Source organism: Poecilia latipinna, unplaced genomic scaffold (genome assembly GCF_001443285.1).
Source record: "Poecilia latipinna isolate Pla-1442-1.1 unplaced genomic scaffold, P_latipinna-1.0 Scaffold1868, whole genome shotgun sequence".
Classification (NCBI taxonomy): domain Eukaryota; kingdom Metazoa; phylum Chordata; class Actinopteri; order Cyprinodontiformes; family Poeciliidae; genus Poecilia; species Poecilia latipinna.
This window is the reverse complement of record NW_015114484.1, coordinates 170,661-194,729: the sequence shown is the minus strand read 5'-3', so window position 1 is coordinate 194,729 and position 24,069 is coordinate 170,661. Positions and strand designations below refer to the sequence as shown.

The following is a 24,069-nucleotide window of genomic DNA, read 5'->3' as shown; positions in this document are numbered from 1 at the left end:
ACTAACTATAATTATTTTCAAGATTCAGTACATTTGATTTGTCATGTACTTAGTATCTTTTATTTGGTCAGTAGTTTAAATTTAAACAGACTTTTTTTTTTTACCCTGATCTGGTGTCACAGCTTGTCATGCATTTAATTATGCATGTAAAATCTGGTTCTACTTCACTAATTGATTTAAGGATTACCAAAGGCCACCCAGGAATGAATTGCATGCAAGGCCATACATCTTTTTGAGTTTTAAGTCCTTTGCAACATTTTTTGTGCATCTTTTATTCAATTAATACGTTTTATATTTTACTGTCCAATCAGAATGTGGAGAAGTGCCACAAAACTGTCTCCATAAATATTTCATTGATTTCCCTCTGTGTGTTATAAAGCCTCTGTTTACATTTATTTCCATATGGTGTGTATAAAGTATCCAGAACGTGTGTGTGTTTCTTTGTGAGTGTGTGTGTGTGTAAAGCAAACCCGTCATCAGTGTGATTGCACAGCTGTAGCAGACAGACAACGAGCTCCATTCATACGAAAATCCAGGCTCCAGTTTCAAATTACCAGAAGATGGACTGTGTATGTTCAAGTTTCAGTGTGTTTGTGTGTCTGAAAGAGAAAGTAATGACGGTGGTGATAAGTGGTGAAAAAAGGATTAAAATTGTTTCAGGAAAAAAAGCAAATAGGTTAAGCAAAAGAGTGAGAAAGTTTTAAAAACTTGAGAGTGTTAAATCTCTTTTTTGTGCGATTAGTTCTGTTGATTGATTGACTTTTCACTTGTGTAGACCTTTTCTTCCTCATTTCCTCCTTTTTTTTCTGGTTTCTAAGTGGAAACTCACCCACACAGGATCAGCCCTGACCTTACACTTTTGACCCAAATTACAGAGAAGTCTGTTTGTCCATCCATCTCTATGGATCATCTCTGCCTCACACACTTTTTCCTTCTCTTTGTCTTCATCCTCTGTTCTCCTTGCACAAGTTTTCAACTTAACTGTTTTAACCTAAATACGTCGATATTTTCCTTTTCACCCCCCGACATTATCCCCCCCGACATTATCAAACTCTTTCATGTTTTTAGGGTGGGAAGCTTGTTTTAATATTGCACTTTGGGCAATAACCTGTGGCCTTTACTATAAAAGGCAGTAAATTGAGTGAAACAATTTCCCGCACCGCAACGGTTCATCACTCTAACAGACAGGCATACACAGGAAAGCATCCAAACAAACAGAGACGTGTTCACGTAAACACAGTTAGACAGCAGCTGTAAACAGTTGACACTTCACCGAGACACTTGGTCTGACTCAGGACTCTGAGTGACACTGAAGCTGGATTTAAATCCACAGGAGAAAGTGATTGCCACTGCATTTTCTGTTCAGGAAACCTCGGAACCAGGGTAGTTTTTCTCAGGCCATTTTTAAACACCTACTGCATCAACCTACTACTTTGAACTTTGGGGTGGAAAGTGTGGTAATCATTTTTGAATTAACTGAATTTTCCCAGAGTTATACTTTATGGTTTTACAGTTAGAATATCCTAGAATATTTTCATAGGGAAAGAAACAAGGCACTGTTGCCGTTGCATGTGCAAGAGTTTTTTGGGGCTTGTGACACGGGATTAATCTAATAAATATCGGTTATTGTTAAACATTTTTCAGAGCTGTGAGGGTTTAAGGTTGCAGACAGAGTGAAGACAGTTGTGACAGCTCAGAACCAAAGCTTCACAGTAGAGCAGCTGACTACCAAGGTGTTCATCAGAGAGTTGGTGCTACTGCTGGAATAAGCAGTGGCATTGCCAGGAAGTTAAAAGTAGCTGTTAAAATGAATATGAGGCTTAGCAATGGCACAAATGATAGCTTTATAGGATTCTAAACCTACAATGGACTTTTTTCCTGGACTAATTACAACAGAGGCTCCATTCTCATTTCTACTCAGTGACTAAGAATCATTGTGCCATTAATACATCCTTGATGGTTCACTAAGTTGGAAAAATACTACTGGTCAGGTTGGAATGCACAGATATAACACCAACATACATATTATTAAGTCTGTAGGAGAAACTGAACTGAACAAGGAACCTTGAACCCTTGAATTTTGCGTGAGGCGGCTCATTAAATATGTAAACATGAAACCATGCTGCTCCTGAAAGCCACCAATGTCTTTGCCAAAATTTTGTAAGTATAAACTTGTGTGTCTATTGCAAATTATTATTGCAGAATTAATGTTGAATCAATAAGAAACAACTGTTTTAGAAGGAAATCCATTTACTTTACAGTCTGTATGAAGCCAAAGTCCAGAAAAATCCACCTACCCCTGGAGGAAAATGTCACACTGGCCAGTTCATCTGCATCATCCTGATCAGTAGAGGTGGTCAAAGGGGTTCCAGGGCTATTACACTGTGCGGTGTTGTTCATCTAATGGTGGTGCACCACCAACCCAGTCAAGTGCAAACTCAAAACCCGGCTATTAACTTTATTAAAGGTTCATGGTTTGCATAAAGTTGCGGTTTAAAAGGGAAGTGAAAGATGAGCTCTAATTCCATTGCAACTAAAGATATATTGCGATAACCAAAACATGAGTTTTACACATGTGGGGAATGTGAAATGTCAAAGAGAGCATAGAGGGAGCTGTTGTTCATAAAGAAAAGAATGAATACAATAAAATAAATATTTATAAAACTTGTAAAAGTATTGCTGGGGCATTGATGAAATTATATTGCTGCAATTATTTATCAAAACAGACAGATGGGCGTATAGAAAACAAATTGATCTTTAAGGTTAATAATTTCCAGAAAAGACAAAAGGTTAGAGGGGAAAACAGACGTCCTCAATGGGACAATCCAGCTTTGAAAGAGGCGAAGGTGAGACGTCAAGTGAGGCCGTGTTGAGGTCACAGGCTGCTTTCTTTGCTCACTGTTTCAACTAATGAGTCAGTGAAAGGTCGTAGGGTCACTGAACCCTTAAACATCCCCCAGCAGCACATCCACTGACCGATCCTCAAACCCCCCCTTTGAGAAGATGTGATTGCTGGCATAAGTCATGGTGTCTGTCCTGTGTGTCTCTTAGGCATCTTTTAAATGCTGTCCTGTATCTTTTTCTCCCCTGTCACATCAAAGAACTGCAGCCATCCAGACTGTCTCACAATGTGATGACACGGACATGCAAATAAAAATCCAACTACACACACCAAGGGTTGATATTTATGTTGAGGATGTCAAGCATCTTCCATCTACTGAAAAGATGAAAAGGTTGAGTCAAACTTTAGACACTTATATTTGAATATCTGCTTGTTAAGACAGTCCTTTTGGATATATTTAATTTTAGTAATCTGTCTGTAGCAAGTTCAAATTAACGGGATACGATACAGAGTAGAGAACAGCTGGATTTATACAGAAATTATATGTCTGCTGTTATTTTATTTATTTATTTTTTTGGAGGATCAGATGAAAGGGTGAATGATTAGAAATGGACACTTTCTCATTTTTTATAAGTAAACATAAAATATAAACTGTTTCATTTTTTCACTCTCCAATATATGTCACTTGTCGTCTTCCAGAGAAAATCCCATAAAATAGAAATTCATGGTTTTTAATCAGACAAATTAAGGGAAATCTGAAAATATGTTCATGCATCACTGTCAATCACAGGCCTGTTTATTACTGCATTTTGAACCTTGAGAGTTTGATCTCATTCCAGACTATTGTGCAAAAATACAAAAGTCTAAATCTGAAGTTAAACCAAGGTGGTTTCATTACTTCAGCCAACAAGTGCTGTGGTCTGGACACTATTAAAAAAACAACAACATCTGATTAGTTTCAAACACAAATTTCCCAGAAACCTCAACATCTTATTCCAACTTCCATCCTTCCTCTCTTAGTGTCCATTCTTGTTGATATTGTATGTTTACTAATGACCTGCATAATTTGCTGCCAGTGCTTTGAGTGTCACTGCATCAGTGGACACTTTGTATTTCCGGCTCATTATTGCTGCTAAGGCATACAGCGCAGCGATTTTTTTTCCACAGACAAATCAAATCAGCATATGATGCTATACCCCTAGAGAAAAATGCCATTAATGATCATAATGGTTATGCTCATTATTATGTCCACATTCTCGTTATTTAAGGGCCAGCTCCCTCAGAACTCACTGCTCTTAGGTTGCACAGTTAATGTATCTTGTAGTCTCTTAGCGTACCATAAGTCATTTATGAGCTGTCCCTTGAGAACATGCTAACTGTAACGTGACTCTGAGATGGACAGATGTGCTTCGGGGTCAATGACACGCTATCCGATAGGACAAAGAAGGATCAGAAAGAGGTCAAGATGCTGAAAGCAACGTATGTGCAGAGGAATAGATGACAAAGATGACAAGAAGTGGTTTTGAAGGTATCGGGTGTTGCAAAAGATTATGGTAATGATGTTTACCATAAGTTGCCTTTCAGTTTAGTTCATTCTTGTACTTTATCAACTAAATACTTCATTTGAAAGCCTAAAGATCTGAGGTAAACTTGTCAACTTTAATTCATTTGGATTCAGATTTGGGCACGAATAGCTGTAGACACTCTTATAAAAACATTCTGCAGGCATGTGTGTGTTCAGCCAGGACACAAAGAGCGTCACAACAGTGTGCTGGAGTTTGATCTAAGAACTTGGCCGTGTTGTCACAGGCACAGAGGTTGAGGAGCTATGTGAGGAATGTGAATCAATAAGCTGAAGGACACAATGTCCAACCTTCGCCTGGTACAGCTTCCTGTAAAAACCTGCAATCTGTGGTCATGTCTGTAGTTCATGATGCTTAGGAGAAGTATTATTAAACCCGATGACACAAAAAAGAAAAATCACTATTTAAGCTCCTAGCAAAATGAATTCCAGAACAATCTTTGTGTGTTTCAGTCTGACTGTGTGAACTACGTGAAGATTGTGCACCACTACAACCGAACCCACCTGTACGCCTGTGGAACCGGGGCTTTCCACCCAACCTGTGCCTTTGTGGAGGTGGGACACAGGATGGAGGTGAGGAATAAACAAAATGCGAACCAACACAAGTACACTTCATTACAGTTCGAATCCGGCACTTCACAGGTGAGCTTGCTTGCTGTAGCATAACAATCGTTTTCTTTGTGCTCTGGTTCCCTGGCAGGACCATGTGTTTAGGATCGACCCCTCTAAGGTTGAGGACGGGAAAGGGAAGAGTCCATACGATCCTCGGCATAACGCTGCATCTGTGCTAATCGGTAACTGAACCTATATAACTTTTCTCATCTGGTTATTCGCTTGATTGTTTTAGTATGGGTTAGGTCTACCTCCGGTTTTCATATTTTGGGCTGTGATTGAAAAGCCTTACAAATACACTCATAAACATTGAGCTTATTCAATTTGTGTCAATTTCAGCCTCAAACTCTATTTTATTGAAATAAAATGTTTTGTGCTAGACCAACACAAAATCATGTAGACCCTATTACCTTTTAGCTTAATTCATTGCAACCTGCAGAAGCCAAACAGGTAAGTACCATCTTAGTGGTTTGATAGATAACATTAGCTAAGAAACAGCTGGACGAATACTAGGGATTATACCAGGCAGGTCAGGGAGAATATTTAAAAGTTAAAGCAAGGTTAGATTACAGACTGATATCCCAAGCTTTGTGGGTCTCACACAGCGCTGTTCAGTCAGTAATCTGAACATGGAAAGACTGCCTATCACAATGTGGCTACCTAAAGCTGACGGGCCACGTGAGGAGAGCATAAATCAAGCAATCTGCTGACAGCACAGTCATTAGTTCTCCATTGCCCAAGTCTGGTCTGCATGCTAGAGCAGCACGAGGAAAACCACTGTGGAAAAAAACACTTTAAGTCCCGTTGACAGTCGTAGAGGACAAAGCAGACATGTGGTAGAAGGTGCTTTGGTCAGATGAGAGAAAATGTTTGCTTTTCAGCCTACATGAACGTATGTGAGGTGGGAGGCTAACACTGCACATCAGCCTGACAACTCCATCCTCCTTGGTTAAACAATGTGGTGTCATTATGCTGGGTGTAGGCGTTTCTTCATCATGGAAAGCTGGAAAGAGTTGATGGAAAGATGGATGGAGCCAAATACTCGTCAAGTCGGAAGAAAACCTGTTATTGTCATAATGATCAAAGTTTAGTGGGCAGGTTTATTGAGGGCTACAGTCACTCTTCTTTCACTTTGACTGAACCCTTTATTTTTTTTTAAAACATCTAGTCTCATTTTGTACAAAAGAACATACTCCCAAAAGACATCGTATAGTAATTGCAGCAAACTGTGGTTCTAGAAAGTGTTGACTCAGAGACAGACTGTGTCATGCTCTCCAGTTTTATTTACTTGTTTTTTTTATTGAAAACCATGTGTGTCCTACTACAAATTACTTCGTGTTGCTCTGTCACGTGTTGAAAACATGTTGAAGTTCATGGCTGCAATGTGACCAACTGTAAAAAAAAAATCATGCATGTTCTGAATCTGGCATAGACTAACCAGTATTTGTGTTTCCCAGGTGATGAGCTTTATGCAGGTGTAGCCACAGACTTAATGGGACGAGACTTCACCATCTTCAGAAGTCTGGGCAAACGTCCCTCGATTCGCACCGAACAGCACGACTCACGTTGGCTCAATGGTGCGTGTACTTTTGTTTGTCTTGTAAATAAGCATCAAGCGCCCTCATGGGACAACGTGGTGTGACGACTGACGCTGCGTTAATTGCCTTTAATTCCGCCAACCAGAACCAAAGTTTGTCGGCTCCTTTTGGGTCCCTGAGAGTGAAAATCCAGACGACGACAAGATATTTTTCTTCTTCCGGGAGACGGCGGTTGAAGCTCAAGGTTTGGGAAAGTCCACTTACTCGCGCATTGGACAGTTATGCAGGGTGAGAGGTCACTTAATCAACATCCAACAATGTGGAAAATTGGGATTAAAAACTCTGTTTATGCAAAATCAGATTATAATTGAGTTTTGTTTTGTCAGAATGACATGGGTGGACAGAGAAGCCTGGTGAACAAATGGACAACATTCCTCAAGACCCGTCTGATCTGCTCAGTACCAGGAGCTGATGGCAGTGACACGTACTTTGACGAGCTGCGTAAGTGTACAGGGCACACACTGGAGCAGAAGTACTCCAATGAAACTACAAATTTAAGGATATTTCTAGGTTTAGTATCATATAACATACAGATATATGTGAAGTTCGGGTTCTGTTCGGGTCTGTTAATTTAATCATGAAGAAGGTTGACCTGGTTTCAGTGCCTCAACTTTTGTTGTAGTGATTTTCAGTCAGCGTAGGAAAAATATGAAATCTTTGGAATGATATGTATACTTCCTGTTTCCATTTCTGACAATATCTGCTGTACAATTCAGGGAAAAGATTATTTATATGGCTTCAAGAAAAGCTAAACGGGGGGGGGGAGTTGGAAGATTTTCTGACCCTTTCCTCTGGATCTCTACCCAGAAACACATTCTGGTGGTGTAAACGGAGAAGATGTTAGGAAAACGTGATCAATTCACCAGGATTTAAAAGCATTTACAGCGTTTAGCCTTAAGGGATCCATATTAAAGTAGAGATTAAAGTAAAACGGCAGAATTTAAAGTGCTATGCAGATTTACAGTAGGATTGATGATTCTTGTATGTCTTACGATATTTCTGTCCCTCCATTTCCAATCATTGAAAGAAATCAAAACAATAACAACTGTCTGAACCAGCATCTTTACTTTTAATGTGAATTATAATAAAAAAAAACTTTATGAATTAAGTTTTATTACATTTTAACCAAATAATATGTAATACATCAATAAATATGCTTTAAATTCATCAATTGTTATACGATAATATTCAATATTCTCCAAAATTCCTTCTCCAAAAGACTTTTTGTTATGTAATGTTTTTCTCAGACCTGTTGTCATGTGGTTTTTCCAGCTGCTGCAGGAGTTTTTAAGATGTGACTGATAAAGTGTCTGAAACTCTCTGCGGGCCACAATATGGCCTCCCTTTGTGCTCATCTCATGACGGAAGGAAAGGTTAACTAAGTGGAAGACTTTGTCCAAACCCTAACCCCGCCTCGGGCTGCACCTGCCATTCACATTTCTCCATGTGAACGATGAGTCTCTTATCTAGATGATGAGCTTGGGACTGCACCTGAGGCCAAAAGTAGAGAGAATCTGTGTGTGAAACTGTGTTGGTAAACTATAGGAGTTATCTGTTTAAAAAAAAAAATTACTTCATTAGTTTGTAAACTTTTTTTATTTCTATAAAATCGTAACATTTTAAGGCTTCTTTGTTCAAGAAGCAAGACTGAGTGGTGGATTCTGTTTCATGTCATGACCCCCACTAATCAGCGAAATGTCTCTTTAAAGTGGTTAGACATGTCCATAGGGCTTTGTTTATCTTTTTCCCAACCTTTGACCTCTGGGCTACCGCCACCTGACCCGGCTGTCTGTGTGTGTCTGTCCTCAGGGGACGTGTTCTTGCTGCAGACGAGGGACAAAAAGAACCCTCTGGTCTATACTGTCTTCTCTACTTCCAGGTCAGAGTCGAGTCACATGTGCATGTTTGTTTATGCGCAGGAGTGAGTGTGTGAGGGTGTGCATTAGGGAAAGTGAACGGCGAGGAAGCAAAGTGCATACATGTCATGCATGTGTTTGTTGTATCTAACCCTGCTCCTCTTGTTCCCCCAGCAGCAGTGTGTTTAAAGGCTCAGCTGTGTGTCTTTACTCCATGAATGACATCCGGAGGGCCTTCCTGGGGCCCTTTGCACACAAAGAGGGGCCTAACTACCAATGGGTCCCTTTCCAGGGAAAAGTGCCCTATCCCCGCCCAGGAATGGTATGTTAATAACTGACAAAACAGCAGACAGACTGTAATAACGTCCAATCGTAGCAGGTTATTAAAATAATTAAAGCCAATTTTCTTAAGAAGGTTATTCCTTAAAATTTAGTACACCTCCATCCTTATGTTGCATCTTTTTAAATTAATTTTAAATTTATGTCTTCATGTTTTTTTTTACTTTTAATCAAATCAGGGTTGACTCTGGCCAAAAAAAAATCATGTAATGCCAGTGACAGAAATAATGTTAATAAAACAGTTTAATGGCAGTACTTTCAGAGAACCCAGTATGGTGCTAAAAACCAGTTTTCCGTGCAAAACATTTCCACAGTTGTCCCAATCAATGAGGGTTTGACACTCCACCAACCACAGAAGCCTTCAGTCAGCAGGATTTGTTCATGCTGAACTTCATTTTATAAGGCCACAACAGCTCCAGACATACTGCATAGTTAGCAGGCAAGTTATACTTTAATAATGCAACAGAAATAATGTAAAACTGCATTTTTACTGATTTGGATTTCAGATACAGATCCCACAGGCTTGCAAGGCTTACGGTCAGGCTGGACCAAAGTGAATGAGTCAGATTTCTTCCTATAAGAAGAAATAAGCTAGCTTTAAGCTAAGATGTCTCAAGGTGCTAAAGTGCTCCTAAGTATTCAGAAAATCCAGAGCTGGAATTTTAATTAAAGAGAGAAACTGGACTCTGACCTGGAGTAAATCTCCTCCAAGTCCCTGACAGCCCTCACACCATAATGACCTCAATGCGGCCGCACAACCGGGGCTTGGTGCATTCTTAACCAGCTGAAACACTGATGAGTCAGATGTTTTATTCCACTTGTATAAAACCAAAGGCAAAAATATTTTTTGAATGGAACGGATGAGTTCAGTCATAGCAGTTTCATTTTCATGTTTTAGCAAGTTCTGGAAACTACAAAATGTGTTTCTCCTTTCCTTCCGTTAGTGTCCCAGTAAGACATTTGGGAGCTTTGAATCCACAAAAGGTTTCCCAGATGATGTGATCCAGTTTGCCCGTCACCACCCCCTGATGTACAACCCGGTGTACCCCATGAATCGACGGCCTGTGTTCGTTAGGACCAACGTGGAGTACAGCTTCACACAGATCGCCGTGGACAGAGTCAATGCTGCTGATGGGCAGTATGATGTCATGTTCATCGGAACAGGTTCGTGAACGGTTTCTCCTTCACTTTGCGTTTTCTCTTTAGTGAAATGAAAATGATGGGGAGATAATGAGCATGTGGCATTTCAGACAAAGGGACAGTCCTAAAGGTGATCAGTGTCCCCAAGGAGAGCTGGAACAACATGGAAGAACTTTTACTGGAAGAGCTGGAGGTCTTCAAAGTAAGAACTAAATTAACTTCAACGTGTTGTACAAGAAAGTAGAAATAAATACCACATTTTATGATTTTGCCTAACCTGTCTAATTTTTTATTAGATGAAATATCAGAAACAGTTCAGCAGCAATTTATAGGAAAACAATGCAGCCACTGTTTTTAAGTGACCAGAAAGGCACATTTCCCAACTTACTTTCAATTGTCTTCAAACAGACATTAAATATGATGAAAAACAAAGTCAAGACAATCAAAAATGCTGCTTAAAGTAAAAAAAAAAAATAACTGAAAATTTGATTTAAAATACAACAAATCAATTTATGATCTTGTTTATACAGTGTGGAGGAGGAAATCAGGAGAATGGTCATTTAAGAGCTAGTAGCTTGGAGATCTAACAGACGGGCACCCTACCCAGCAATTTAAAAGAATATTTTAATTAGCAATAGTGTTGAAATAGAAAAAAAAACATTGACAAAACAGTAACAATATTTGGATCATTCAGTTAGATATTATTCTTATCCCTTTCAACCAACAACTGTTTCCCAAGAATGTTTTACATTTACAAGCTGGGCAGTGAATGTGTAAACATGTGAAAAAAAACTTTGCTTTTAATGGTTCTAACGCTGATTGATATCTGTGCTTTAAAGTAGAGAGAAGCTTAAAGCAAAAAGTAAGAATGTTCACCTTTTTTACAGTCGTTTTATATGATAATAACATTTCTTGTTTCTACAGAGCAGTTTTTGAAATACTGCTTTCTAAAAATGTTTGTGTGTCTTTAACTGCTACAAACGAAGGGCTTATTTCTACTTTAAGGGTACTAATATTTCTTTTAATCCATTCTTTTCTTCAGGATGCCTCATCTGTTATTAACATGCAGATCTCTTCCAAACGGGTAAGTTTACTTTGACTCTCTCCTGTTCAGAAACATGCTAACAACATGACCACCCTCGAGGCCATGTGTTGAAAAAACAAACAGTAAAAGAAGGTGATTAGTGACAACACTAAATCGGAATGGTTACAGAAAGTTCACTTCAAATCACCTAAAGGCGTCATAAATTACCACAGTCGTCACGGTTACAGAGATATAAACGATTTGATTTATGACAGAGAACTCCAGCTGTTTTCTATTCTGATAAATGGACATTCTTTAGGCCTTTTTGTCAAACGTTTCCATCTCGCCCCTGCCTGTTTTCACAGCAACAGCTGTACGTCGGCTCGGACACGGGAATCGCCCAAGTCCCTCTTCACCGGTGCAGTGTTTATGGGAAGGCATGCGCCGAGTGCTGCCTGGCTCGAGATCCATACTGCGCTTGGGACGGAACGTCCTGTACTCGTTACCTACCGAATACAAAGAGGTCTGTGACAAAATGTCTACGGCATACGTACCATATGGAGAGGTAGCTGTAAAGAAATTGAAGTCTTGACAGAAAGTGGAAATGACTATAACCAGTTTTTGTTTTTATATATTCCATTTAGACGTTTCCGTCGACAGGATGTAAGGAACGGGGACCCCAACACCCTTTGCTCAGGAGGTAAATTTACAACACTCGCACTGTAAAATGCAGCCCAGTTAAATTTTATTAGTAGAAGTGTAATGATACATTCAGCTTATGAGGATGTAGAATAATGGGTTCAAGAGGAGACCAGATATTTTTTTACAATATTTCCAGGAAAACTATTAATCGCCATTTTTTTGTTTTGTTTCCGTGAATAGAATTATGGTTTCATTAACCAGCAAAAGTATTTACAAGGCTCTGCAGAATATCTCCTTCCCCATTTAAGTCCATATATTGTGCTTTGCTTGTCTAATCCTGATGACTAAAGTGCATTAAGCTGCCTCTTTTTTCTGTTTTAGGACTAAAGCTTTTAGAAATCTCTATTCTTTGTTTTTATAAAGAATCTTTTTCAGTCCTGAGTTGCCAAGTTCAGGTGTGATAAGTCAAGATATTTTGAATCACAGTTTATCAAATACATTACAGGGTTTATTGAAAACAAAAATAGACCTTCAATTCTGACAGGAGGCTCTGAATCACAAACCAACTTTTGCACAACTGGTAATAGTTAGTCAGTTGTGCTATTTGTGTGATTAAAGTTAATTTGTACATTTGGTCACTTTGTCACAGTTTTTTTTTCTCTGTCACACTAACAAAAATCTGCTTCATAGGTGCTTTGAAATTGGTGTGAGCTTCTTCAATGCTTTAGGAAGTGAACGCTGATGGGCAATCTGGTGACCAATCTTGCACCAGTTTACGTTAAACTAGATCTGTGTTGGGTTTGGTCAGGTCAAAGTTACGTAATTCACATTCATAGTTCATCATATAAACATTCTGAACTCAGTTTAAAGTTCCAACTTCAACCAGCTGATGCAGTTTTTTTTAATATATATATATTTTCTGAAATTACATTAAAGATAAATGTAGGTCACGGCTTCATTTATCAGTGCTGATGATCAGTCTTTAGTTGATGTTGTCAACACAACAGGGCAATTAAAGAACTCCTTCCTTTCTTACCCCTAAGCCTAATAGCAACTGCACAGTGTTGAGTGAAAAACACAGTAAATGTACTGAGTGTTAGTATTGTAAGGTTTCTGTGCTATAAGATCTTGTTACAGCCCTGTTTGTTTATGGTAAATTTGTGTGAAAAAAGAAAACAAAAAAATGTAGAATGTAGCAGGTTTTAATTCTACATGTTCTCATGAACACTGTCTGTGCCTTTTCCTGTGTTGACATGGTGAAAGTCTTGGTATGTGACGTCTTACTGTCTTCATGGCAAAACAGCCAAAACGCTTCACCTCTGGTGACATCTGTCCTCTCAGACCACAAAGAGAGCATTCAGCCCCTCTCTGTGTTTCTACACCACAACGAAATCAGGCTAATCACTCCCGCTGAAAGAGCTCCTGGGTAATGAGATTACATCATGTGGCATTCAGGCCGAGTAAAACTGATGAAAATCAGCGCAATTGTCTCTGATGTGACTGGAGCGGCTGGTCAGTCTGTTTGGCAGGTTACACCAAATCGTTTCCACTTAAAGCACCATGCTGCTAAAGTTTTATCCTCTGTATTTATTGAATAGTTTTTCTTTTTCTTTCATTCGTTTTAGACAAGGCTTAGAAACAAAAGGTGTCATTAAGTTAGGACTTTAGAAGTCAAAACATGTGTAAATATTTGGGTCAATTCACCAAGTTCTGATAAATAATGAGAAGAAATGCTCTTGTATAGAGGAATCATACATTTTCCTATCATGTACAAGAACTGTCACGTCTAAATATTTTTTTTAAATGCCCCTTCCAAACAACATAAGCCAAGGTACTGAAAGGCAAATATTTTCTAGACTGTGTTTTTTTTTTCTTTTTTAATGAAATATAGCAAGCCTATAATTATATCTTTGTCTCTTCTGCCCCCTTCAGACCACCACAAGCATCGTGTTGCAGAGAGGAAGCTGTATGGAGTTGAGGGAAGCAGCACTTTCTTGGAGTGTATCCCCAAATCCCTTCAGGCCAGAGTCACCTGGACTTATCAGAAACAACCACAGAACCCGAGAGAGGAGGTGAGAGAGTGCGAAGGTTGAGGACGAGTTGGGGATGAAGGCACATTGTAACGATGCTGTCTGAGGTCACCGTATTGTTTTGTTTTTATCAGATTATCCACTTCATTATTTTCTTCTTATTGCTCAAATTCATGACTTTTGGATGATTCATCTCCCATGACAGCTGAAAATGTAATTAGAGTAACTCTACCCATAAGGGGCCACTGACCAGATTGGGTTTCATAAGAGCATTACCTAAATTACTGATCAGAAAAACACGCTCATTTTTATTCTCTTCAGAATCTGTCAAAATATTGCTGCTAACAATGATTCACAATTTGCACTATCACACAAAGAACCAAAACTGGTGGCATGACTTACTTTAGGGATTTTATATTAGTGTTTAATTAAGACACTGTAAAAAACAAAAACAAACTTGAAATCTGTTGCTCTAAAACACTCCATCGATTCAGAATGAGTTGAACTATTTTGCAAAGAAGAATTTCACTAGATGTGCTAAGAAAGTAATTACATTTTATTTCCATAGTACCAGTTCTGTACAAATGTAATCTTAAGACACTTTACAAGTCAATCATTTCTATCCATACAGATAAATAGCAGAAGGTATTGTTGTGGCATGATCTTGGAGAGAAAGCTATTAGATAAAGAAATATTCCATAGTTGGTAGCTCTTTCATTTGCTTTACCCAGGAGTGAAATGGTTAAATACAGAAAGGGCCTCAGTTTTCTCTGTAGACAGAGGACATTTGATTATTGGCAACAAAATTTAGGTGGGTCATTCCCTCAGGGAACAAAAACACCAGGCCGCATAGAGACAGTTCAACAGACAAATAGAATCATGTTGTCCGAGCTGAACCGAATCATATCTTTGACTCTAGGTACGTCTCGATGAACGTATCCTGCAGACAGACAGGGGCCTACTGATTCGTCGGGTTCTCAAGAGAGATGTCGGTGTCTACCAATGCCACGCTATGGAGCACGGATTCACCCAGACATTGCTGGGAATCACTTTAGAAGTCGTACCATCGACGTCTTCCTCCATCTCCAATCTTCCCTCCGACTCCCCTGTGCGATTAGATCCTCGCAGCGGAGGTGCTCCCTCACTGACCAATCAAAAGCTTTGGTATCGGGACTTCATGCAGCTGGTGGACCACCCTAACCTCAGCACTGTTGACCAGATTTGTGAGCAAGTTTGGGCACGAAAGCATGCTGGTGCCGACCAGGTGTCAAAGAGTTTTGAGTCTCCGAGGAAGGAGATCGTACCTTTGGGTCCTGCTGTCCGACCGGCCAATAAGAAATGGAAGCACCTCCAGGAGATCCGAAAGGGGAGAAACCGCAGGACCCATGATGGGAAACCGAGCTCTCGGGCACCGCGCAGTGCTCGGGAGTGACGACGGCGAGAAACGGATGAAAAAGAGTGAGAGGGAGAGTGAAAGAAAGTAACTGAGAGACCAGATACTCATGGAGGTGTTCACATAAACATGTACACACATAAAGACATGCACAGACACACTCCACCTCCTGTATTGTGTTTATTTATCTATGGATACCACCACTATACGGTACACCATCCCCCTGATTCCTCATCCCTGTGACCAGCTTCCTGCATGTGCTGCCTTACTGCCCAAACTGATTCTGCACGATCCCTTTACACTTCTTCACTAGGATAGTCGCGTGTACTAGCAAATACGCGAGAGGAAATTCACCCACATGAGGAGGCAATAAACTGACACACACATCTACAGCTTATTCTACAAGCCATTTACACTACTTTAATAGTTAGTGTGTTACCTGCTACTCTCTGGACAACACACTGCTGCCACTCATGAACAATCCGAAAGGTTTTGAGAAGCACTCTTCTATGTATAACATTTCTTTAAGTGACCTAAATATGGACAGAATGGGGAAAGTGACAACTGGAACAATGATGCAAAAATATAGTCTTGAACTGAAAACGAGTAATTATGCTTAAAATGTATGTGCATGTTGCAGTGACATTTGTAAGAGCCAGAGTAATTGACAAACATCTTTCTGTGGCCCTCCTTCCATTCTCATCACCACTTGTCATTTGTACAAATTACACCCTGGAGCCATGAAGAGTTACCAGCACCCGCAGAACACATTATTATTTGTGAAAATGTTATAAATTTGTTGTGGGGTTGAGTCAGTTTTATTTTTGGAGCCGTTTCCATTGACACATTGAGTTTGTATCATCACAAGCAACAGACTTAAAACAAAGAGATGCACCGATCGGGGTTTTCTGGCCAATTTTAGAGTAGACTTAGAGTTGAGTCAGTGCTCTTCCACATCGGCATGAGTCAGTTAAGGTGGACAAGGCGTCTGGTTAGAATACATCCTGGCACGGGAGGAAACCCTCCAGGTGGATGGATGGATGACAAAATTATAATCACTGTGGGACTCTTGTACCGCAGACATTTAATAAATAATGTCTGAAAGACCTGCCCAAAAGAACATAGACCATTCACATGCAGCAACTGTAGCAGTGCTTCATCTGTTAAAAATCTGGACCGATGGTGAGTCGCTATGGATATATTTATAAATATTACTTTGAATGAAGGATTTACTTCCTCTTTTACTGCTAATGTTAGTACACAGGTGATGACTTCAAATGGTTTACAGTTAAAGTTAACATCATGTGTGAGCTTTATAGTGCTGCAATAGAAAAAATGTCAACCAATTTGACCACCAGTTTCCACTAAAGTCCATTCAAAAGTTACTGGTACTTGAAGAAACAGCACTTCCATATAGTGATACAGTTCTAGACTTAATTTGTTAAGGTTTCAGACCCAGAGGTAAACAGTTGAGGTGGTCAAGCTGAAAATCAGCCATTTCCAATCACCAGATGTCAGAAGTCTTCCTCGGTGCATCTCTGATCAGAATACTTATTTCAGTCAGTATATGTGGTCTTAGTTAGGAACGAGTCATAACTGACCTCTTACTAAAAAATCATATTGCTGGTTAAAACCACTAGACAGTGGGTAATGATAAATGTACTCATATTCCATAAAGTGGAAGAAGAATAAGATGTTTACGGAACAGCAAAAGCTGGAAAAAACAATAAAGCAAATAAATCAGTCTATAAAAAAACAATTTGAGAATACAATTAGGAACCCAATTAGAGCTCATAGTATCACTTGCAAAGAAAAAAATGCAACTAAAATAATTTGGACGCAATTCAGAACAGTAATTCTTACATACTGTCTATCTTTTTGCTTCCAGCATTTTTGGCATTAAAGATAAATAATGAGAACAGTGGTTTGTGGGGAAAGGGATAAATATGGTAGGAAAGGTCAGAAGAGAGGGGGAGGATTTAAGCAGACTCAAAATATGACAACCCATATTTTTTGGGCTACAGAACAGTATATAAATATATAAATATATCTATATTAGCATGATATTTATGAGTGAGAATAAGGTTTTTCTTTTCTGTATACTAAGCGGTACAACATTTCTTTCGCACTGTTCAATCCTAACTTGTTAGTGATGCATAGATAAGCAGTTGATACACAGTGAGTACAGGATTCCTAGTTCAGCACACGAAATTTCACACAATTCGTTTTCTACAGATTGTGAAAAAAATACACTTTGTAACCACTTGTTATGTAGTGTTGCAGTCATTGAAATCATTGGATGCTGCTTGAGGATGTAAACTCGGTTAGGACAGCAAGGTTTTCCTTTTTAAATGTCTTAGTCTCTAGGTGTTTTATTTGTAAAGAAACCACATTCGTTGGTTGTTTGCGCTAACATGGTGTGTGTAGCCTGCCCCCTAGTGTTCATTGCTTGAACAGGCTCAGCTAAGGAGCCTGTATGTGGTACTTTGGTATGTCATAACCAGTATGCAAGAAAGGAACTGATGGGTCTTCTTAGATAAAACACGTGTTTATGTTTTACAGAAATAAAATCTGTACCGATATGTTTTGTGCTGCTACCACCAAATATCATGGTTTTAATCACATTACCTTAAGTTAGTGTATTCATCCCAGTTAAAAGCAAGGCAGCACAACCCGGGTCTGCGTGGGGATTTTAGATGTACGATATCATTGTCATTGTTATTTATGTACCTTTGTTATAGATGTGTAATTAAGTCTTTAAACTAAACTGAACGATGACGCCTACGAAAGGGACACTCAGCATTTCGACACCACATTGAGCGGGGCTGGACTGACTTAACCATGTGGATTTTCAATGCTTAAGGGAGCAGCTGATCAGTGCTTTGGACATATGTGCACCAACCAGTTCTGAACCAGCAGTGATGTCAAACATGCCTGAGTATCCCTTTTTCACCCAGCTTTTGTTTGTGCTTGAACTTGCATGACTAAAGTTTGTGGCTAATGCATCTGACAATGACATGGTGACATGAGAGATCGAGAGGTAAAGAAAGCACAATGTTAAATATCATTATTATTCCTATGTATTTATGTGGAAAGATAAGCTGAGTTGTTGTGGACTTTTGTGTTTTCCTTATAAATGTAGATTTATTTCTCTAGTGTTCATGTTCTGCTGACAAGGACTTGTCCTTAGCATTTTTTTAATCCTTTACAGTCAGTGGAAAAGCTTTTTTTCCTGCAGACAGTGTCCAATTAAAGTCTTTTGTTGTTCTAAAAGCCCTCTGTTCCAAATCTTCCTTATATCCCAATTCTATGTGATGTGGTGGTTTTTTTTAAAGCTTACTATGAGAGGCTTTTGTGTTTGTATGTTGAGTGAGTGCATGTGTCTGTGTGCAAGAGTAAACTGTTCACTTGAACACGATTTGTGTCTTCAGCCTGATGGTTTTTGTGGACAACAGAGCTTTGTATATAGTGGCAAAGGTACAGTGGAGTGTTGGGAAGTCTGTAGCTGAAAGTCTGAGGTCAAAGGCCAAAGTTAATGTGGTGCACTGTAATATACCTGGGTCTTTGTGAAATGTCATGTCAAAATGTTTTTGATTAATACAATAAAAATATGCAGTTACTTAAAGATTCGCTTGACTTTTTTGAACACTATCGCGTTATTGAACACACTAGAACTGTGCATAATTTGCGGTTTTAAAACTAAGCTTGGGTACCTATAATCCACATCTCTTGAGGAAAATTTAAAAACCACCAAAGAAAGGGTGTGTAGGGTCCAAATCTCCTTCCTGCTAATCTCTGTGTGTTATCTACACATGCATCTCAATAAATGAAACTACCATCAGGAAGACATTTTTTTTCTCTTCAGTATGTTGGGAGACTGGATGTGAATATCTGTGTGTGAGCATGAGGCTGGGAATGTGTGATTGTGTCTGTGTGCAGCTGTTTATCTATCAGGGGTTCTGGGCTGAGCCCTCTCCTGGGTCATGTTGGGCCCTCACTAATGTATGGAATATATCTTAAACAACAGTTTTCCATTCTTTGGCTCAACAACTTTACCGATTTCTAGTTATGGTTCTGTTCTGGGGATGAGTGTGGAACCACCGGAGATGATAATACAAAGAAGGATTCTTCATAAAATCAAGAAAATTATGGACAACCCTGACTAGGCTGTTCATGAGACTGATTTGGGAAAATAGTGTTTTCAGTCAGAGGCTTCTCCAAATTTACTACAATCTTTGAAGAATTTGAATTAATAAGAGTTACAACAACATTTAATTTCCCCTTATTGTTGGAATTAATAAAGTTTTTTTTTTAATTTGTATTACGTCTCTGCACATCACTCCAGCAGGTGGTACCGATATGTTTTTCTTCATTTCTCAGGTATATTCTTAGCGAGTTTATTGTCTCATCGACATTAAAAAGCAAATTACCTTCTGTGTTAGAAGGTAATTCATCTCAGTGACACAACATTAGTCAAATAAAACAACTGCCTTTTCACCCTGTCATCCATTTTAGTGTCTGCAAATTAAATCAAAATAACTATAAACACTATAAATTAGTCTTTATAGAACAGTTTGTGGCTTTATACTTATTGCTTTCACTTTTTATTTCTCTATATGTTAGTAAATTAAACATCTCTATCCTTTGTACTTGCAGCCTGCTTCACATCTTTTCCTGCTCAACTGAGTTTAGAAAATATAACTTTAGCTCCATCCTTTAGTCCTTTTGTCTCCTCATTTCATTATTTTACATGTTTAAACCACAAGGGGGCAGTAAAAGATTTAGCGTTTATAAGCTTTACAGATACCACAGAGTATTTATAAATATTGATGTTAACATACATGGTAGATAGACGCTTGCATGCAGGAAAATGTTAATGATTTTATTATATGAATTGTAAAAATAGTTTTGAAGTTTGAGTCTAAATGTATTAATGTCAATGAATATGAAGTGCTGCTTGTAAAATGCATGCAATGGAACAGAAAAGCTTGATTATTCATTTTTTTTTACATACAGGGGGGGAATCACCAGCCCTGCAGCCAATCTCAATCTTCACCTAATTAAATAAAACAACTTTATTGCAACCCAGTTGTCTTGACACCGACATAATTACCATGTTGCTTTTTACGAGAGTTTCTTCAAGTCATGTTTTGTGGCTTATCTCCATGATTTCTGTTCAAGGGTATTCAACAAACACAACCTCTCATGCACCTTTTCTCACTGTTGATCTCCAGAGCTGAGCTGCCGATGTGATGACAGATGTTTCGCAGACCCTTCGACACGTTAAACAAACAGAAAAGTACAGGGGAGGGGGGCTAAAAAGTTTTCCTCGTCTCTTTTAAAAGCGAAGCATGTGTAGACGTGTCCGACATGATTCATTCTGATTCCATTAAGAACTGCTTGTGGGCACTGGCAACATGTACACACATTTACATTGGAGGAGACTCACAGCAATAAGTGAGGCTTTCATTCCTAATTTATGAACACTCACATGTGTTTAAGTATTCACTTAAACTTATACACACACGCACAACATGCTGTCACCAGTCATAAAGTCACTGGGAATTAAATTGCGTCTGTAATCCTCAGACTTGGAGCCCGTTATTTCCCCTGTGTTTTCAAAGGCCTTCAGAATTCTGCGGGAGTAAAACGGGTTTGCAATGGTCCGTGGGGTCTTAATTGAGCTCATTTCCGCTGGCTGATTTTTACTGTATACCACTAACCCTTATCACTGGGTCTAAGTTGCAGCAGAAAAGTGTGGGTACCTGTGTTTTTTTTTTTTTTTTTCATCACGCCATGTTTGTCCAGATATGACTAAATTATTATGACTTGTTAAACTGCAGACAGACAAAGGCTTACATTCTGTCTTTACCTGGAGTCATATTAAGCATAATATTTTATTCTGTTTCAGTTTCGGTCCCTGAATATAACAGACGTTATTTGTGACATGAACAGATTTACACATAGAAATCTTGTTTAGGACCACATGACACTTTTTCTCTGTTTGCTTCATCACACAGAGTATGTCTGCCGTTCACATCGTTTTGATTCTTTTTTTTTTGTTTGTTTTTGATAAAAAATATGTTAATAAATATCATAAAGTGTTGTAGTTTTCCTGGAACTGAGAAACAGTCACACAGTGCATAACCTACAGTAGCATGTATAAGAACAGACATAAAGTAAAGATCCCAACCAAAATCTCTTGAAATCCCTCAGTTATAGAGAATTGAATATGGTGTTTGAAAAAAGATGTAAGAAAAGAAAAAGAGAAAAGAAACGGGACAGAAGCACAACATTTTTAAAGCGAGAAAGAAGTTTGATAGAAACCTTATTGTCTTCTGAACATGAAAGGTGATTCACAAAGAGCTGAAAACTTTTGAGCATTGTTGTTAAATCGTCATTCTTCAGACTTTTTACTGGTTATTTGGTTAGTGCACCAAATAATGTACAATATGTGAATAATGTGAACAAAATCAATCATTTCTTGCCCACTTTTCTTAAACCATACTCAGACACGCTTGGCTATTACCTGACAATAAAACAGCCTGACAGGTCTAATGATTAATGAACCCAATTAGGAGTAATTACCTCAGTGATTACCCTCAGCACGAGAAAAAGACATTTCAACATAAGGAAGAAGAAAAAAAAAAACAACTGGACACATAGACTCAAACATTAGGTCTGTGATATATACAACAACAAAAAGCTACAAATATGACAAATAATCACATATTTCTTTGTGGGAAAACTAGTGGGTGAGGCAAGAAAAGAGAACAAAGACAATAAGGGATAAAATACCTGGAAGGATTTTTAAAATTTAACTGACCGACAATCTGGGAAAGTTTATCGTACTTAGACATTAGAGAATCTCTATTTATGGCTCATCAGCAGCAAAAGGTTTGCATTACAGCTTAAACGTTGCTGTATGGAAAAGGCACGGTGCACAAGAGATTGGCATATCTAATCAGTGTTATGTTCTCTGCAGAAAAAATAATCAGACTATTTGGACATCACACTATTGCTGCTGAGAACTTTGGACTAGTCAGGAACGCCTTCAGCCAAAGAGAAAATGTCCCTGAAGGAAAATCAGGAAATTCAATCTTTCATGTCAGCACAAGGTCTTGCTTCCTCCCTGAATCATAACAATAATAATAATAATAATAATGATAATACATCAAATTCATGTCGCAATTTTTAAGACACCCAAAGTCACTCCAAGACGCTCAAATGACATGACCCCAAGTCATTTGAGCGACTTGGACTTCACATTCAAATGATGACATAGTTGGCACATGATTTCATGTCAGAGGGAAATAGAAACATTTCTGAAAATGACTCCGGTAGGAATCGTTTTAGAAATGGAAACAAATTCAAAAAGAACAAAATATGATAATGCTTGTGTGGAAATTCAGTCCCATTGCTTTAACCAACTAATATCTTTTGTTGTAAAAATAACAAATACATTAGTGACATAAATAATAAAATAATGAATTAATTTTTATTTTTGAACATTAGACAGGTGTCAAAGCGACACCTAAAGTTACAAATAACTCATATCTTACCTGCACTAGATAGCTATGTTGACATCTTTTTCATGTGTAAATCCAGAACGGTTGGATCCAGTAGCCTAATGGCTAATCTGACACGGGCCCAAAACTAAAGGTGGACTTCTTTCTTTTTAAAAACAACTCCACTGTTAAAAGAATCATAGAGGCTCATGGGAATGCAATTTCATGAGCCTGTACGTTTATTTACTTCAGATTCTAAATTTTGTTTTAGAGGAAGACGTAAAGCAACGCCACAATCAAAAGGAACTGTACACCTGCAGACCTTCCTCCTGTTTTTGATTGGTTGTTTCTTTCATTCTGTTGACAGTCAGTGCTGGGGAGTGATGATGCTTTTCCAAAGAAATGCAAATGAACAACATTTGTTAACAACCCCAGCGTGCTCATCAGGTGAAGGGGGCGATTCTGCTGAAACCTGGAGTCCAGTCATCTCATTCAACTTGCCATATCCTTTTCTCCTCATTATTTCTATGTATTTGACATAATTAGAAATCTTAGAATCTGTAACTAACTCAAAAAGCCAAAAAAGAAAAAAACAATCCTAATGCTCACATGATTCAAAAATAACTATCCAAAAGTAAATAATCTGTAACATATTTATTGTTGCCCATTACTTTCTTTGTTATTTATGTTTCGAGTCTATTAAATTGACATCTGTAGATGAAAACATGCTGAATTTTGTATTTATGATAATTAAAGGTGAACAGGATATTTTTTTAAAGACTTTTGGTAAAGTGCTTCCATATGTTAAATGGATGAAACACCTCTTACTGAATAAACAATAAATCAACCAAATATTACACAGGTACTTCAATGAAAGAATGTATCGGCATCTGAAATGCATTACTACAAGTACAAATGAAAACAGCTGCTTGGAGGTGTAGGTTTTATTGAGTAGGAGTTAACCTAAAAATCAGAGCATATTACTGCACAATGAAAGGTTAAACCCATTTTTTTTTTTTTTTTCACAAGAGTGAGTCATTCTCACTGGTTAATCTGCAGGAAGTAAAAGACTTCCCAATATGCTATATGTAGATGACACACACAAAGACATGTGAATAATTATTTATGCTTGCGTGCGCAGCTGTGAAATTTGATCACAAAGCAGAACCAAAGTGTTGTCTAGACTGAAAGAAACTGTTTACTGTGAGGCCTCACAAAGGTGAATGGAGGATGACGGGATTGGGTGTTTATTAAATCTCAGTGTGTAATCAGTTTTTCAAAAATATCACAAGAGGCAAGAGGGCTGAGTGAGACAGATGTGGTCAATTGTTTTTTCAGCTCTAAATCATGAAGAAATAAAAATGTTTAATTGTTTCCTTTCCTGACCGACTTACAATCGTATGCCCGTAGAGTGTAAGTGTGTGTGAATGTGTGGGTACGTCAAGTGATTCACTGACAGCTTTTACAACATTAGCTGTATTGCGGAGAGTGTTTGAAAAGGTT

At 38.4% G+C, this 24,069-nt stretch overlaps 1 protein-coding gene across 2 annotated transcripts in view; it reads left to right on the top strand.

Moving 5' to 3' along the window:
• Positions 1 to 18,680, top strand: part of sema3b (sema domain, immunoglobulin domain (Ig), short basic domain, secreted, (semaphorin) 3B) — a 35,503-nt gene extending 16,823 nt beyond the window's left edge. The window contains exons 5-18 of one of the 2 annotated variants that reach the window (XM_015014968.1): positions 4,878 to 4,997; positions 5,125 to 5,218; positions 6,494 to 6,613; positions 6,720 to 6,862; positions 6,961 to 7,075; positions 8,444 to 8,513; positions 8,665 to 8,812; positions 9,774 to 9,993; positions 10,080 to 10,171; positions 11,012 to 11,053; positions 11,359 to 11,516; positions 11,638 to 11,693; positions 13,568 to 13,707; positions 14,585 to 18,680. In XM_015014968.1, the coding sequence (XP_014870454.1) occupies positions 4,878 to 4,997; positions 5,125 to 5,218; positions 6,494 to 6,613; positions 6,720 to 6,862; positions 6,961 to 7,075; positions 8,444 to 8,513; positions 8,665 to 8,812; positions 9,774 to 9,993; positions 10,080 to 10,171; positions 11,012 to 11,053; positions 11,359 to 11,516; positions 11,638 to 11,693; positions 13,568 to 13,707; positions 14,585 to 15,097 (2,031 nt within the window). In that variant the 3' untranslated portion in view covers positions 15,098 to 18,680. The remainder of the gene's footprint in view (positions 1 to 4,877; positions 4,998 to 5,124; positions 5,219 to 6,493; positions 6,614 to 6,719; positions 6,863 to 6,960; positions 7,076 to 8,443; positions 8,514 to 8,664; positions 8,813 to 9,773; positions 9,994 to 10,079; positions 10,172 to 11,011; positions 11,054 to 11,358; positions 11,517 to 11,637; positions 11,694 to 13,567; positions 13,708 to 14,584) is intronic. The other variant, XM_015014969.1, reaches the window with a different exon arrangement.
• Positions 18,681 to 24,069: the final 5,389 nt, after the last annotated feature.